The 17500-nt window shown below is 46.8% G+C and overlaps 1 protein-coding gene across 1 annotated transcript in view; it reads left to right on the top strand.

Moving 5' to 3' along the window:
• Nucleotides 1-17500, top strand: part of LOC110499449 (serine/threonine-protein kinase LMTK1) — a 93125-nt gene that overhangs the window by 29989 nt on the left and 45636 nt on the right. The window contains exon 2 of the mRNA XM_036956306.2: nt 15923-16056. Coding sequence (XP_036812201.2) covers nt 15923-16056 — 134 coding nt within the window. The remainder of the gene's footprint in view (nt 1-15922; nt 16057-17500) is intronic.

The raw sequence follows: 17500 nt of genomic DNA, 5'->3' as shown, positions 1-17500 counted from the left end.
CCTCTCTCTCTCTCTCTCTCGCTCTCTCTCTCTCCTCCCTCTCTCGCTCTCTCTCTCTCCCTCTCTTTCTCTCTCTCCTCCCTCTCTCTCTCTCTCTCTCTCTCTCTCTCTCTCTCTCTCTCTCTCTCCTCCCTCTCTCTCTCTCTCTCTCTCTCTCTCTCTCTCTCTCTCTCTCTCTTTCTCCCTGACTCTCGCTGTCTCAATTCAATTTCACGTCAATTCAATTTAAGGGCTTTAGTGGCATGGGAAACATATGTTCACAAAGCAAGTAAAATAGATAATGAACTAAAGTGAAATAAACAATTAAAAAAAATTAACAGTAAACATTATACTCACAAAAGTTCCAAAAGAATAAAGACATTTCAAATGTCATATATTATGTGCAAATAGTTAAAGTACAAAAGGGAAAATAAATAAACATAAATATGGGTTGTATTTACAATGGTGTTTGTTCTTCACTGGTTACCCTTTTCTTGTGGCAACAGGTCACAAATCTTGCTGCTGTAATGGCACACTTTGGTATTTCACTCAATAGATATGGGAGTCTGCTTTCTAATTCTTTGTGGGTCTGTGTAGAGGGAAATATGTGCTTCTAATATGGTCATACATTTGGCCAGAGGTTAGGAAGTGCAGCTCAGTTTCCACCTCATTTTGTGGGCAGTGTGCACATAGTCTGTCTTCTCTTGAGAGCCATGTCTGCCTACGGCGGCCTTTCTCAATGGCAAGGCTACGCTCACTGAGTCTGTACATAGTCAAAGCTTTCCTTAAGTTTGGGTCAGTCACAGTGGTCAGGTTTTCTGCCACTATGTACTCTCTGTTTAGGGCCAAGCATTCTAGTTTGCTCTGTTTTTTGTTCATTCTTTCCAGTATTTCAAGTAATGATCTTTTTGTTTTCTCATGATTTGATTGGGTCTAATTGTGTTGCTGTCCTGGGGCTCTGTGGGGTCTATTTGCGTTTGTGCACAGAGCCCCAGGACCAGCTTGCTTAGGGGACTCTTCTCCAGGTTCGTCTCTGTCCCTCAAGTTAAGTTTTTAATGTCACATGCAAGTACAGTGAAATGCCTTTCTTGCAAACTCAAAAAAAAAAAAAACACACAAGACAGAAGAATAAATATCTGAAGAACACAATACGTAAGCACACCGTCCTGTCTTTGGCACCATTAAAGTGATAAAACACTTATTTTATCAAATCAATTCTCTGTAATTATTATTATGTGATTAAACTAATCATGTGAATGTAATTAACCAGGAATTCGGGGCACCACGGAAAATCATTGAATTGCAAAGTTATAATTTTCCTAATATAACTTTTCAGATATTTTAATATCTGATCAATTAGTCAGATAGTCTTCTAATTAATGAATTGTTAATGAATTGTTCTTTTCCTCACGTTAGTCTCATTCCAAACGTCGTAAGTTGTTGGTTATCTGCACGAACCCAGCCTTCACTAAGAATCATCCATACATCAATTGTCTTAATCATTTATTTATGTATAACAAACAAACAGTAGATATGGCTACAAGGAAATTATTAGGGATGTGCCCTAGTGGGCTAAACCGGTATGACGGCTTGGTAGACAAAAGGGACTGAGAAAGCTGAAGTAGAAGAAGTTCCTTTGTTGAACCCTCTCTCTATACTGCATGGCCCTATAGAGCCTGGGTGTAGGAGGGAGAGAGAGAGGTAGTAAGAGAGAGAGGTGGAGGGTACTCGCTATACCCAAAGAGGGCCACGCCATGACAATACCATATACAGGGTCAGTTCCAATACCATAATTTAAAAAGTGCAGGGATGCTGGAATGATGTAGGTATACAGTTGATGTCTGAAGTTTACATACACTTAGGTTGGAATCATTAAAACTCGTTTTTCAACCACTCCACAAATGTCTTGTTAACAAACTATAGTTTTGCCAAGTCGGTTAGGACATCTACTTAATTTTTCCAACAATTGTTTACAGACAGATTATTTAACTTATCACAATTCCAGTGGGTCAGAAGTTTACATACACTAAGTTGACTGTGCTTTTAAACAGTTTGGAAAATTCCAGAAAATGATGTCATGGCTTTAGAAGCTTCCTGATAGGCTAATTGACATCATTTGAGTCAATCGTAGGTGTACATGTGGATACATTTCAAGGTCTACCTTCAAACTCAGTGCCTCTTTGCTTGACATCATGGGAAAATCAAAATATATCAGCCAAGACCTCAGAAAAATAAATTGTAGACCTCCACAAGTCTGGTTCATCCTTGGGTGCAATTTCTAAACGCCTGAAGGTACCAGGTTCATCTGTATAAGCAATAGCACGCAAGTATAAACACCATTGGACCACCCAGCTGTCATTCCGCTCAGGAAGGAGATGCGTTCTGTCTCCTAGTGTCGAACGTACTTTGGTTCAAAAAGTGCAAATCAATCCCAGAACAACAGCAATGGACCTTCTGAAGATGCCGGAGGAAACAGGTACAAAAGTATCTATATCCACAAAACGAGTCCTATATCGACATAACCTGAAAGGCTGCTCAGCAAGGAAGAAGCCACTGCTCCAAAACCGCCATAAAAAAAGCCAGACTACGGTTTGCAACTTTTTGGAGAAATGTCCTCTGGTCTGATGAAACAAAAATAGAACTGTTTGGCCATAATTACCATTGTTATGTTTGGAGGAAAAAGGGGGAGTCTTGCAAGCCAAAGAACACCATCCCAACCGTGAAGCATGGGGGTGGCAGCATCATGTTGTGGGAGTGCTTTGCTGCAGGAGGGACTGGTGCACTTCACAAAATGGATGGCATCATGAGGAGAACAATTATGTGGATATATTGAAGCAACATCTCAAGACATCAGTCAGGAAGTTAAAGCTTGGTCGCAAATGGGTCTTCCAAATGGACAATGACGCCAAGCATACTTCCAAAGTTGTGGCAAAATGGCTTAAGGACAACAAAGTCAAGGTATTGGAGTGGCCATCACAAAGCCCTGACATCAACCCTATAGAATATTTGTGGGCAGAACTGAAAAACCATGTGTGAGCAAGGAGGCCTACAAACCTGACTCAGTTTCACCAGCTCTGTCAGGAGGAATGGGCCAAAATTCACCCAGGCTTGTGGAAGGCTACCCGAAATGTTTCACCCAATTTAAACAATTTAAAGGCAATGCTACCACATACTAATTGAGTGTATGTTAACTTCTGACCCAGGGAAATGTGATAAAAGATATACATCTTAAATACGTTTCTCTACTATTATTCTGACATTTCACATTCTTCAAATAAAGTGGTGATCGCAACTGACCTAAGACAGGGCATTTTTACTAGTATTAAATGTCAGGAATTGTGAAAAACTGAGTTTAAATGTATTTGGCTAAGGTGTACGTAAACTCCCGACTTCAACTGTATGTATATAAGGGTAAACAGAGCAGCAGCAGCTTATATGTGATTGTGTGTAGAGTCAGTATACGTGCATGTTATGTGTGAGTGAGCAGATGAGGAAGTGTCTGTGAATGTGTAGAGTCCTGTCAGTGTGTAGAGTCCTGTCAGTGTGTTGGGTCCTGTCAGTGTGTTTAGTCCTGTTAGTGTGTTGGGTCCTGTTAGTGTGTTGGGTCCTGTCAGTGTGTAGAGTCCTGTCAGTGTGTAGGGCCCTGTGAGTCTGCATAGAGACAGTGTAAAAATAGCAATAAAAGGTGAGTAAGGACTCAAGGTTAACTCAGATCGTCCGTGTAACTATTTATCCGTCTTGTGGTTTGGGGATAGAAGCTATTCAAGCTCCTGTTGGTGTCAGACTTGATGCACCGGTACCTCTTGCTGTGCGGAAGCAGAGCGAATAGTCGATGGCTTGGGTGGTTGGAGTCTTTAACGATTTTCCGTGCCTTCCTACCACACCAGTTGTAGATGTCCTGGATGGCAGGAAGCTCGGGCCCCAGTGATGTCCTGGGCTATCCGCACCACCGTCTATAGCGCCATGCGATTGAGGGCGGTGCTATTGCAATACCAGGCAGTGATGCAGCCAGTCAAGATGCTCTTTCATGCATATGCATAAGTGCATGCACGCAAGTTTGCACTCAATCTCACACACACATACAGTGACGTCATACTGAGAAGAAACAGAAGACAGTGATGTCATACTGAGAAGAACAGAAGACAGTGACGTCATACTGAGAAGAACAGAAGACAGTGATGTCATACTGAGAAGAACAGAAGACAGTGATGTCATACTGAGAAGACCAGAAGACAGTGATGTCATACTGAGAAGAACAGAAGACAGTGACGTCTTACTGAGAAGAACAGAAGACAGTGATGTCATACTGAGAAGAACAGAAGACAGTAATGTCATACTGAGAAGAACAGAAGACAGTGATGTCATACTGAGAAGAACATAAGACAGTGACGTCTTACTGAGAAGAACAGAAGACAGTGATGTCATACTGAGAAGAAACAGAAGACAGTGATGTCATACTGAGAAGAATAGAAGACAGTGATGTTATACTGAGAAGAAACAGAAGACATGATCACAGGAGGTTGGTGGCATCTTAATTGGGGAGGAAGGGCTCGTGGTATTGGCTGGAGCGGAATCAGTAGAATGGTATCAAATACATCAAACATATGGTTTCCTGCCATTCCATTTCCTCCGTTCCAGACATTATGATGAGCCGTCCTGCCCTCAGCAGCCTCCGTTGTACAGGATACAAAGAGAACCCTGTGTACGGGCTGACCTACAGCATCTGAAAAGACCCCATTCACAGTCCCACACTCACTCAGAGACACAGACAAGGGGTGTGTGGGTGTGTGTGTGTGTGTGTGTGTGTGTGTGTGTGTGTGTGTGTGTGTGCGCCTGTGTGCGTGTGTACGTGTGTATGTGTGTGTACATGTGCCTGCATCCATGCATGTCTGTGTGTCTGTCCCTGTGTGTCTGTGTGTGTGTGTGCCTGTGTGTGTGTGTGCATGTGCCTGCATCCATGCGTGTGTGTGTGTCTGTGTGTGTGTGTATGTGTGTCTGTCTGTGTGTGTGTGTGTGTGTGTGTGTGTGTGTGTGTGTGTGTGTGTGTGTGTGTGTGTGTGTGTGTGTGTGTGTGTGTGTGTGTGTCTGTGCCTGTGTGTGTGTTTGTGTGTGTGGTCAGACACTCAGACATTTGTCAGTGTGTGAGAGGACAGTCCCTCCATGGGTGGTTGGGGGTACCAGCCTGTCTCTCTCTACTCAGGGGGGGGGGGGGGGGTTGATGACCAGAGCTGATCTCAAAACAGAAGACCTCCAGTAAGACCTGTTGTGAGGACAAATCATCCCTCAGTTTTTCATTGGCTCCATGCTGGGTTTAGGTATTAAGGAGTAGATGGCTGGAGGGGGGAGAGCCTTGGGACGGGATTCAATCTGATCTGAGTTACAGCGTGCTTTACATTCAACAGTGTTTTCAGATTCAGCCAACGTGAGCAGCGTTTACCATGAATGCGATCTTTGAGTATGTCAGGGGAAAATGCCTTTAAAAGCAGCATTGTCGGATGTCCAGGACACTGCGTTGTGAGTAATGTCTGGGCCTCGGTTGTAGGTGAAAGACCTGGTCCTCTGTGACACCTCAGTCTCTCCCTGGGACCCAGACGGAGACATGCTCTGTCGTCAGTGTGTGGCAGAGCGGGTCGTGACAATACTGTGACCTCATATTGGAAGACTGCGCACACTGATCTGGCTAGCACGGCAGCTCTCTTGTATAGGCCTAAAATTACAGAAGTTACTCATCAGTCAAAACCCCCCACTATTGGCCACTGTTGTTTTCTCACTGGTCTACCACAGACTGAATGTGTCTCAGTGTATGTTATGCATAGATATACAGTATCTATTCTCCAGAGTGTTGTGTGTTGTTGTTCAGTGTTAATACTGGTGCTCTATAGAGACAGACTCATAGTCAAGAGTGTTGCGGTGCTGACAGAGGAGTGGCAAGAGGACCCTCTGTCAACACAGTACTGTCCTTCATATACAACCTACCATGATTATACTGCCTGAGCTAGTCCTGTTTCTACATACAGAGGTCAGGGGACTTGGCATGAGCTAGTCCTGTTTCTACATACAGATGTCAGGAGAATTGGAATGAGCTAGTCCTGTTTCTACATACAGAGGCCAGTCGTGGTCGTGTCCCATCTCTGTACCCTGACTAGAGGCCAGTCGTGTCCTATCTCTTTACCCTGACTAGAGGCCAGTCGTGTCCTATTCTGTACCCTGACTAGAGGCCAGTCGTGTCCTATCTCTGTACCCTGACAAGAGGCCAGTCATGTCCTATCTCTGTACCCTGATTAGAGGCCAGTCGTGTCCTATCTCTGTACCCTGACTAGAGGCCAGTCGTGTCCTATCTCTGTACCCTGACCAGAGGCCGGTCGTGTCCTATCTCTGTACCCTGACTAGAGGCCAGTCATGTCCTATCTCTGTACCCCGACTAGAGGCCAGTCGTGTCCTATCTCTGTACCCTGACTAGAGGCCAGTCGTGTCCTATCTCTGTACCCTGACTAGAGGCCAGTCGTGTCCTATCTCTGTACCCTGACTAGAGGCCAGTCGTGTCCTATCTCTGTACCCCGACTAGAGGCCAGTCGTGTCCTATCTCTGTACCCCGACTAGAGTCCAGTCGTGTCCTATCTCTGTACCCTGACTAGAGGCCAGTCATGACAGCTCAGACAAGTTATTAATTCATTCATTCACAAAGCATTGGCAAAAACAGACGTTAAACTCAACTAGAGCCTTGGCTCAACGACTATTTAAATACAACAACACTCTGATCCAGTTCTGTCTGGCTCAGACTTGTCTGAAGCTAAAGTAGGGCCTCTTAGTTTCTGTGTTCCTGTAAGTACTGGAGTATACGCCAGGGGGAAAGAATGGGTTTCTGGGTAGAAAGCTCACCCACTCACTCCTCCTCCTCTCTCCTCTCCTCCACAATCTCTTCCTTTCATCATTGAGTCATCAGACCGGTTTTCAGCTCTCTCAACTTCCCAGGGCTACCTAAAAATGGCTACCACCCCTGAGTCACTCAACAGGAGGCAAGAGGTTTCTACACAACAAGGTTCCTACACAACAAGGTTTCTGCACAACAAGGTTCCTACACAACAAGGTTTCTACACAACAAGGTTCCTACACAACAAGGTTCCTACACAACAAGGTTCCTACACAACAAGGTTTCTACACAACAAGGTTCCTACACAACACGGTTTCTACACAACAAGGTTTCTACACAGCTACAGATACAACTACTGTTCACTAAGACAACTGCTCCTACACTTTCAACTGAAAAAATACCTCTCTAGCTCTCTCTCTCTCTCTCCCTCTCTCTCTGTCTCTCTCTCTCATGTACCTCTCTCTCTCTGTCTCTGTGTGTCTCACTCCCTTTCTCTCTCTCTCTCTCTCTCTCTCTCTCTCCCTCTCTCTCTGTCTCTCTCTCTCATGTACCTCTCTCTCTCTGTCTCTGTGTGTCTCACTCCCTTTCTCTCTCTCTCTCTCTCTCTCTCTGTCTCTCTCGCGCTATTCAATTAAATTTGCTTTATTGGCATGACGTAACAATGTACATATTGCCAAAGCTGACTTTGGATATTTACAATATAAAATAATAAGAATCAAAATTGTCAACGGGACAACAGTAACAACAATAACCAAGGGTCAAAATAACCATACATTCAACAATAACAATAAGCATACAGTAGAGGACATGTGCAGGTTGATTGGTCTGTCAGATACGGTCCCTCATCTTATGGCAGACAGCAATGTAGTGCGCTGCCAACCCACTGCTCTCTGCATCCTCCCCCAACAGGACGGGTAGCCTACTCTCATCAGAGAGGTCTTTGAAACCTCGCACAAGGGTTTCAAATTTGGAGAAATGACACTCTCTAATTGTTTTATATTTTTGACATTTTGTCAGGAAATGCAGCTCTGTCTCAGGTTCTGCTGTTGTGCAGTGGTTGCACAGCCTTTCCTCTACAGGGAGCCAGGTTATCCTGTGTCTCCCCTTCTTAATGCCAAGGCTGTGCTCACTGAGCCTGTACTTTGTCAAGGTTTTTCTAAGGTTTTGATCAGTAACCATGGTCAAATATTTAGCCATGGTGTTGTGTCGATTAAGGGCCAGATAGCACTTCATTTTGCTTTGTACTTTGTGCTTGTGTTTCCCAATAAGCAATGTAGTATTGTTTTGAATGTGTTGTTTTAACTGTGTGTTTGGTTTATTCTGATTGATTGGATGTTCTGGCCCTGAGGCCTCAGTGTGTTAGTAGAACAAGTTTGTGAACTCAGCCCCAGGACCAGCTGGATGAGGGGACTCTTTTCTTTGCTCAGCTCTTGGCATTGCAGGGCTTAGTAATGATATGAGAGTGGGTCAGGTCAGTGTATTTTAGATATTTCCAAAATGTTTTTTTTTTTTTTGTCAAGTTTTTATTATTAGTGGATATTGGCCTAATTCTGCCCTGCATGCATCGTTTGTAGTTTTCCTCTGGACATGTAGGAGAATCTTACAGAACTCTGAATGCAGGGTTTCAATGCGGTGTTTGTCCCATTTGATGAAATCTTGTTTTGCAAGTGGACCCCACACCTCGCTGCCATAAAGTGCAATTGGTTCAATGACACATTCAATTAGTTTTAGACAAATTTAATAGGTATTTCAATTTTAATTAGTTTTTTAATGCCCTGCGTGCTTTCTCGCTCTGTTCATTCACTGCCTCATTAAGGTGTCCAGGTGAGCTTATTTTTAAACCTAAGTAATTGTAGTGTGTGCAGTACTCTACATATGTTATATGTTGTACATATGTACATATGTTGAAAATAAGAATTTGTTCTTAACTGACTTGCCTAGTTAAATAAAGGTGAAATAGAAATGTTGTGTGTTTTACCCCCAACACCACTTTCCATCAATTTGTATAGCAGACTCTCATGCCAAATTGAGTCAAAGGCTATTTTGAAATCAACAAAGCATGAGAAGACTTTGCCTTTGTTTTGGTTTGTTTGTTTGTCAATTAGGGTGTGCAGGGTGAATACATGGTCTGTTGAACGGTAATTTGGTAAAAAGCCATTTTGACATTTGCTCAGTACATCGTTTTCATTGAGGAAATGTACGAGTCTGCTGTTAATGATAATGCAGAGGATTTTCCCAAGGTTGCTGTTGACAGATATTCCACGGTAGTTATTGGGGTCAAATTTGTCTCCACTTTTGTGTATTGGGGTTATCAGTCCTTGGTTCCAAATATTGGGGAAGATGCCAGAACAGAGGATGATGTTAAAGAGTTTTAGTATAGCCAATTGGAATTTGTTGTCTGTATATTTGATCATTTCATTGAGGATACCATCAACACCACAAGCCTTTTTGGGTTGGAGGGTTTTTATTTTGTCCTGTAACTCATTCAATGTAATTGGAGAATCCAGTGGGTGTAACGATTCTCTTCTTGTGAAGTAGAGGCGGACCAAAGCGCAGCGTGGTGGTTGTTCATTGTATTTATTGACGACACTATACATGAACAAACTAACGAAAAAAAACAAGAAACGTGAGAACTCAAAACCTAATACAGCCTATCTGGTGAATACTACACAAAGACAGGAACAATCACCCACAAACACACAGTGAAACCCAGGCTACCTAAATATGGTTCCCAATCAGAGACAATGACGAACACCTGCCTCTGATTGAGAACCATATCAGGCCGAACATAGAACTAGACCAAAACATAGAAAAACAAACATAGACTGCCCACCCAACTCACGCCCTGACCATACTAAATAAATACAAAAACAAAGGAAATAGAGGTCAGAACGTGACAGTACCCCCCCCCAAAGGTGCGGACTCCGGCCGCAAAACCTTGACCTATAGGGGAGGGTCTGGGTGGGCGTCTGTCCGCGGTGGCGGCTCTGGCGCGGGACGCGGACCCCACTTCGCCATTGTCTCAGTCCGCCTTATTGTCCGCCTCCGTGGCTTACTCACCATGCCCACCCCTCTCAATGACCCCACTGGACAGAGGGGCTGCTTGGGACAGAGGGGCAGCTTCTCGGGACAGAGGGACAGCTGCTCGGGACAGAGGGACAGCTGCTCGGGACAGAGGGACAGCTGCTCGGGACAGAGGGACAGCTGCTCGGGACAGAGGGACAGCTGCTCGGGACAGAGGGACAGCTGCTCGGGACAGAGGGACAGCTGCTCCGGGCGGAGGGGCTCTAGCGGCCCCTGGCTGACTGGCGGCCCCTGGTTGACTGGCGGCGCTGGCGCTGGGCTGACTGGCGGCACTGGTGGCCCCTGGTTGACTGGCGGCACTGGCGGCCCCTGGCTGACTGGCGGCACTGGCGGCCCCTGGCTGACTGGCGGCACTGGCGGCCCCTGGCTGACGGGCGGCATTGGCGGCTCCTGGCAGACGGGCGGCATTGGCGGCGCTGGGCAGACGGGCGGCACTGGCGGCGCTGGGCAGACGGGCGGCACTGGCGGCGCTGGGCAGACGGGCGGCACTGGCGGCGCTGGGCAGACGGGCGGCACTGGCGGCGCTGGGCAGACGGGCGGCACTGGCGGCGCTGGGCAGACGGGCGGCACTGGCGGCGCTGGGCAGGCGGGCGGCACTGGCGGCGCTGGGCAGGCGGGCGGCACTGGCGGCGCTGGGCAGGCGGGAGGCTCCGGCAGCGGCGCCGGACAGGCGGGAGGCTCCGGCAGAGGCGCCGGACAGGCGGGAGGCTCCGGCAGAGGCGCCGGACAGGCGGGAGGCTCCGGCAGAGGCGCCGGACAGGCGGGAGGCTCCGGCAGAGGCGCCGGACAGGCGGGAGGCTCCGGCAGAGGCGCCGGACAGGCGGGAGGCTCCGGCAGAGGCGCCGGACAGGCGGGAGGCTCCGGCAGAGGCGCCGGACAGGCGGGAGGCTCCGGCAGCGCTGGAGAGGAGGAAGGCTCTGGACGGATGGGCCGGAGAGACAGCCTGGTACGGGGAGCTGCCACCGGAGGGCTGGGGTGTGGAGGTGGTGACGGATAGACCGGGCCGTGCAGGCGCACTGGAGCTCTTGAGCACCGAGCCTGCCCAACCTTACCCGGTTGAATGGTCCCGGTCGCCCTGCCAGTGCGGCGAGGTGGAATAGCCCGCACTGGGCTATGCAGGCGAACCGGGGACACCGTGCAAAAGGCTGGTGCCATGTAAGCCGGCCCAAGGAGACGCACTGGAGACCAGATGCGTAGAGCCGGCTTCATGGCACTTGGCTCGATGCCCACTCTAGCCCGGCCGATACGCGGAGCTGGAATGTACCGCACCGGGCTGTGCACCCGCACTGGGGACACCGTGCGCTCCACAGCATAACACGGTGCCTGCCCGGTCTCTCTAGCCCCCCGGTAACCACAGGAAGTTGGCTCAGGTCTCCTACCTGGCGTAGCCATACTCCCTGTTAGCCCCCCCCCAAGAAATTTTTGGGGCTGACTCCCGGGCTTCCATCCACGACGCCGCGCTGCCTCCTCGTACCAGCGCCTCTCCGCTTTCGCCGCCTCCCGTTCTTCCTTGGGGCGGCGATATTCTCCTGGCTGAGCCCAAGGTCCTTTACCGTCTAATTCGTCCTCCCATGTCCATACCTCCTCGCGCTGCTCCTGCTGCTGCTTTCTCCTTTGCCCATTACCACACCGCTTGGTCCTGTTGTGGTGGGTGATTCTGTAACGATTCTCTTCTTGTGAAGTAGAGGCGGACCAAAGCGCAGCGTGGTGGTTGTTCATTGTATTTATTGACGACACTATACATGAACAAACTAACGAAAAAAAACAAGAAACGTGAGAACTCAAAACCTAATACAGCCTATCTGGTGAATACTACACAAAGACAGGAACAATCACCCACAAACACACAGTGAAACCCAGGCTACCTAAATATGGTTCCCAATCAGAGACAATGACGAACACCTGCCTCTGATTGAGAACCATATCAGGCCGAACATAGAACTAGACCAAAACATAGAAAAACAAACATAGACTGCCCACCCAACTCACGCCCTGACCATACTAAATAAATACAAAAACAAAGGAAATAGAGGTCAGAACGTGACAGTGGGTTCTGGTAGTCTTTAATAGTTGATTCTAAGATTTGTATTTGGTCATGTCTATGTTTTGGCTCTTTATTCTTTGTTATAGAGCCAAAAAGATTGGAGAAGTGGTTTACCCATACATCTCCATTTTGGATAGATAATTCTTCGTGTTGTTTGTTTAGTGTTTTCCAATTTTCCCAGAGTGGTTAGAGTCTATAGATTCTTCAATTATATTGAGCTGATTTCTGACGTGCTGTTCCTTCTTTTTCCGTAGTGTATTTCTGTATTGTTTTAGTGATTCACCATAGTGAAGGGTGAGACTCAGGTTTTCCGGTTTCTCAATTTTTTTCTTCGATTTTTTCATTCTTCATCAAACCATTTGTCATTGTTGTTCATTTTCTTCGTGTTTTCTATTTGAGATTTTGAGATTTGACAGGGAAGCTGAGAGGTGAAATATACTGTGAAGATGTTCTACTGCCAAGTTTACACCTTCACTATTACAGTGGAACGTTTTGCCCAGGAAATTGTCTAAAAGGGATTGAATTTGTTGTTGCCTAATTGTTTTATGGTAGGTTTCCAGACTGCATTACTTCCATCTATAGCATTTCTTAATGTTACTCAGTTCCTTTGGCTTTGATGCCTCATGATTGAGTATTGCTCTGTTCTGCTGTGGTTTGCTCTGGTCTGATAGGGGTGTCAGTGGGCTGACTGTGAATGCTCTGAGAGACTCTGGGTTGAGGTCAGTGATAAAGTAGTCTACAGTACTACTGCCAAGAGATGAGCTATAGATGTACCTATCATAGGAGTCCCCTCGAAGCCTACCACACATACCTACCGCACATACCCAGCGTGCGACAGAGCTGCAGGAGTTGTGACCTGTTTTTGTTGGTTATGTTGTCATAGTTGTACCTAGGGGGGCATATGTCTCTCTATCTCTCTCTCTCTCTCTCTCTCTCTCTCTCTCTCTCTCGCTCTCTCTCTGTCTCTGTCTGTATCTCTCTGTCTGTCTCTCTCTCCTTCTCTCTCTCTCCTGTACCTCTCTCTTTCTCTCTCTCTCTCTCTCTCTCTCTCTCTCTCGCTCTCTCTCCTTCTCTCTCTCTGTCATGTACCTCTCTCTCTCATGTACCTCTCTCTCTCTTACCTCTCTCTCTCTTTCTCATGTATCTCTCTCTCTTGTACCTCTTTCTCTCATGTACCTCTCTCTCTCATGTACCTCTCTCACTCTCTCTCTCTCCCCATCTCTCTCTTTTTTACCTCGCTCTCCTTTCTTAAAAGAATAGTGCTCTCTCTGAGAATGTCTATCCTCTCATGAGGGCTGTGCTTCAGATGTAGTTAAGCTGCAGCTGGTCCAGAACAGAACGGCACGTCTTGCTCTTCACTGTAATCACAGGGCTGATATAAATACTATGCATGCTCGTCTCTATTGGCTAAGAGTTGAGGAGAGACTGACTACATCACTTCTTCTTTTAGAAGAAACATTAATGTGTTGAAAAGTTCCAAATTGTTTGCATAGTCAACTAACACAGGTCTGACACAGTCCACAAATCCAGAACAATTTCAAGAAATCCATCTCATATTACTCAAATGAAACAGATGAACAGATGAAGCAACACCAACGCCTCTCCCCTGTTTGACCTTTGACCCAGATGGTTCGTGCGTATGTACTGATATGTCAGCTACGTGTTGAAATGTATGTAGTTCTGTCCTTCAGCTGTGTAAACAGGAAGTAGAGCCCCCTTCTCCACACACCCACATCGACTCCATTTCCCCATCCAGCTCTTACATTTCTTGTCTATTAAATGTCCTGTATAAAGTCCTGTTTCCATGTACTGTGTGGACCACAGTAAGAGTAGCTGCTGCTTTTGCCACAGCTAACGAAGATCCTAATAAAATACCAGAACACCAAAATGGAGCGATGTGCCTGTTGTATTTCTCTGTCTCCCTTTAGGGAGCTGACAACCTCTTGTCTTTCTTAGGATCTATATTCAGTACAGAACAGAGCAGGACAGGGGTATTCTCCATCTGCACTGGCTTCATTAGTGGAGAGAGAGTCAATCCCATCCATCTCCCCCAGCTAGCCAACAGCAAACGCAACACAAAGGCTGTGTGTGTGTGTGTGTGTGTGTGTGTGTGTGTGTGTGTGTGTGTGTGTGTGTGTGTGTCTAGTAATTTATTTATTGTTGACACATATTAGATGGTAATAGTGGTGAATGGTGTTTTCATTAACTGTTCTGTTGAACAACATGTCACTCACTGTCACACCCTGGCCATAGAGAGGTAAATAGATTCTCTATTTTGGTTAGGCCAGGGTGTGACTAGAGTGGGCATTCTATGTTAATTTTCTATGTTTTGTATTTCTTTGTTGTTTGGCCGGTGTGGTTCTCAATCAGAGGCAGCTGTCTATCGTTGTCTCTGATTGAGAACCATACTTAGAGGCTTTTTCACACATGGGTTTTGTGGGTAGTTGTTTTCTGTTTTGTGTCTTTCTGCACCAGACAGAACTGTTTCGGGTTTTTGTTCATTCTCTTGGTTATTTTGGTTAGTCAGTGTTCAGTTCCAATAATAAAGATGAACCCGTACCACGCTGCACCTTGGTCCTCCACACCTTCCAACAGCCGTTACACTCACATGGTCACGCACACACACGCACGCATATCTGCAGCTAAACCCAGCTAGGCTTCTAACCACACATCAATACAATATAATGTAGACCTTCCAATGTTTATCAACTGTAGGGCAGGCTCCTATCTCGCTCTGTCTCCAATATCTTCCTCTCTGTCCTCCCTGTCTCCCCCCATCTCCTCTTCTCTTTTGTCTCCTCTCTCCTCTGTCTCCTCTCTCTCCTCTGTCTCCGCTCTCTCCTCTGTCCCATCTGTCTCCTCTCTCTTCTCTGTCTCCTTTCTCTACTCTGTTTCCTTTCTCTCCTCTGTTTCCTCTCTCCTCTGTTTCCTCTCTCTCCTCTGTCTTCCCTGTCTCCCCCCGTCTCCTCTTCTCTTTTGTCTCCTCTCTCCTCTGTCTCCTCTCTCTGATCTGTCCCATCTGTCTTCTCTTCTCTTCTCTGTGTGTTTGTGTGTGTGTGTGTGTGTGTGTGTGTGTGTGTGTGTATTTGTGTTTCACCTTACATCACAATTAGACAGTGAAAGTACTGTAGATTGTGTCTGAAATGGCACGGTTCACTATAGTGCACTATTTTATACCAGGGACCAAATGGTAGTGCACTACTTTATACCAGGGCCCAGTAGCAAGGCACTAAGCCGTAATTGCTCTGGATAAGAGCGTCTGCTAAATGACCAGGAATGACGCATGTCTTTGGTAGAAGAAGATGCTAGTGCCTCCGCAGCGTGATGTTCTGTCTGGCTTCTTCTTCTGCATGATCGCTGCTACTATCGGATCCTTTTTAAGACTGTAACCAATCTCACTATGTATCTTATGTGTATATACACTGAGTGTACAAAACCATGAGGAACACCTGCTCTTTCCATGACCGACTGACCAGGTGAATCCAGGCCAAAGCTATGATCCCTTATTGATGTTAAATTACCTTTAATCAGTGTAGATGAAGGGGAAGGAGACAGGTTCAAGAATGATTTTTGAGCCTTGAGACAATTGAGACATGGATTGTGTCTGTGGGCCGTTCAGAGGGTGAACGGGCAAGACAAAAGATTGAAGTGCGTTTGAACGGGGTATGGTAGTAGGTGCCGGGTGCACCGGGTTGTGTCAAGAACTGCAACGCTGCCGGGTTTTTTCTCGCTCAACAGTTTCCAGTTTGTATCACAGGAGGTTGGTGGCACCTTAATTGGGGAGGACTGTCTGATGGTAATGACTGGGTTGTTTCAAAGGTAAACATAGGCACAGATACTCATTAACATAATGCGAGTCTCTTTTTTTTTTTTTCTTCAAATTTCCCAACTGTGTCAATAAAGATATTGATTGGCTCTCTGGTTGTATTGACTCTATCTTGCAGATGGCGCTCCGCTAAGTGGGATGTCTTGGCCGTCTTCTCTGGCGGTTGTGGCTGTTTCCTTCTCTGGTCTCTTCACCTTCGTCTTCCTCATGCTGGCCTGCCTCTGCTGCAAGAAGGGGCATATCGGCTTCAAGGTGAGACAAACACACACACACACTCACTCACACACACACACACACACACACACACACACACACACACACACACACACACACACACACACACACACACACACACACACACACACACACACACACACACACCCTCTCACACACACACTCACTCACACACACACTCACTCACACACACACACACACTCAGTCACACACACAGACACACACACACACACACACACACACACACACACACACACACACACACACACACACCGCACCATGTAGTATTTTCTCTAGTGACCCATGTTGAAGTGTCTTTAAACCTCAGAGCTGCTGACATCCTTTAGATGGGTTTTCTGCTCTCAGTTAAAGACCTCTTCCAGAGACTCTCTGCAGATACCTTGAGGAGGGCACGTTCAGTTCTGATCAGCAGAGCGAATCACTTTTCACTGAATGAATCTCCTCGCTAGTTTCTTCTACTGCAGGCATGAGCTTGTGTAGGCGGGCGCGAGTCATACGTGAGCAAGTCATATGTGCGCGAGTCATATGTGAGCGAGTCATATGTGAGCGAGTCATATGTGAGCGAGTCATACGTGAGCGAGTCATATGTGTGCGAGTCATATGTGAGCGAGTCATATGTGAGCGAGTCATACTCGTGCGCAAGTCATATGTGAGCGAGTCATATGTGAGCGAGTCATATGTGAGCGAGTCATATGTGAGCGAGTCATACGTGAGCGAGTCATACATGAGCGAGTCATATGTGAGCGAGTCATATGTGTGCACAAGTCATACGCGTGCACGAGTCATACGCGTGCGTGCGTGAGTGAGTGACATCTTCACCGATGCCCATCTGACTCCAAAAGAGAAGGCCTCTCCCATACAGTGGTTTCTACAGGCTACTTTATATTCCTCTATCCCCAGAAGGAAACATAGGCACAGATACTCCACTAATGTCTCATTAACATAATGCAAGTCACCCTTCCCCCTCTGCATCAAAGGAAGATTCAAGCCACAGTGACTTTGAAAAGTACAATAAGAAAAAGAAAGTGAAGAACGGGGGAAGGAGGTCATTGCTGAGGCCTGTCAGGGATCTGTCACTGGGGAAGGAGGTCATTCCTGAGGCCTGTCAGGGATCTGTCACTGGGGAAGGAGATCATTCCTGAGGCCTGTCAGGGATCTGTCACTGGGGAAGGAGGTCATTCCTGAGGCCTGTCAGGGATCTGTCACTAAGAAGGAGGTCATTCCTGAGGCCTGTCAGGGATCTGTCACGGGGGAAGGAGGTCATTCCTGAGGCCTGTCAGGGATCTGTCACTAAGAAGGAGGTCATTCCTGAGGCCTGTCAGGGATCTGTCACGGGGGAAGGAGGTCATTCCTGAGGCCTGTCAGGGATCTGTCACTGGGGAAGGAGGTCATTCCTGAGGCCTGTCAGGGATCTGTCACTGGGGAAGGAGATCATTCCTGA

The sequence above is a fragment of the Oncorhynchus mykiss genome, chromosome 20, assembly GCF_057628025.1.
Source record: "Oncorhynchus mykiss isolate SJ-2025 chromosome 20, ASM5762802v1, whole genome shotgun sequence".
NCBI lineage: Eukaryota > Metazoa > Chordata > Actinopteri > Salmoniformes > Salmonidae > Oncorhynchus > Oncorhynchus mykiss.
This window is presented reverse-complemented; position numbering and strand designations above follow the sequence as displayed.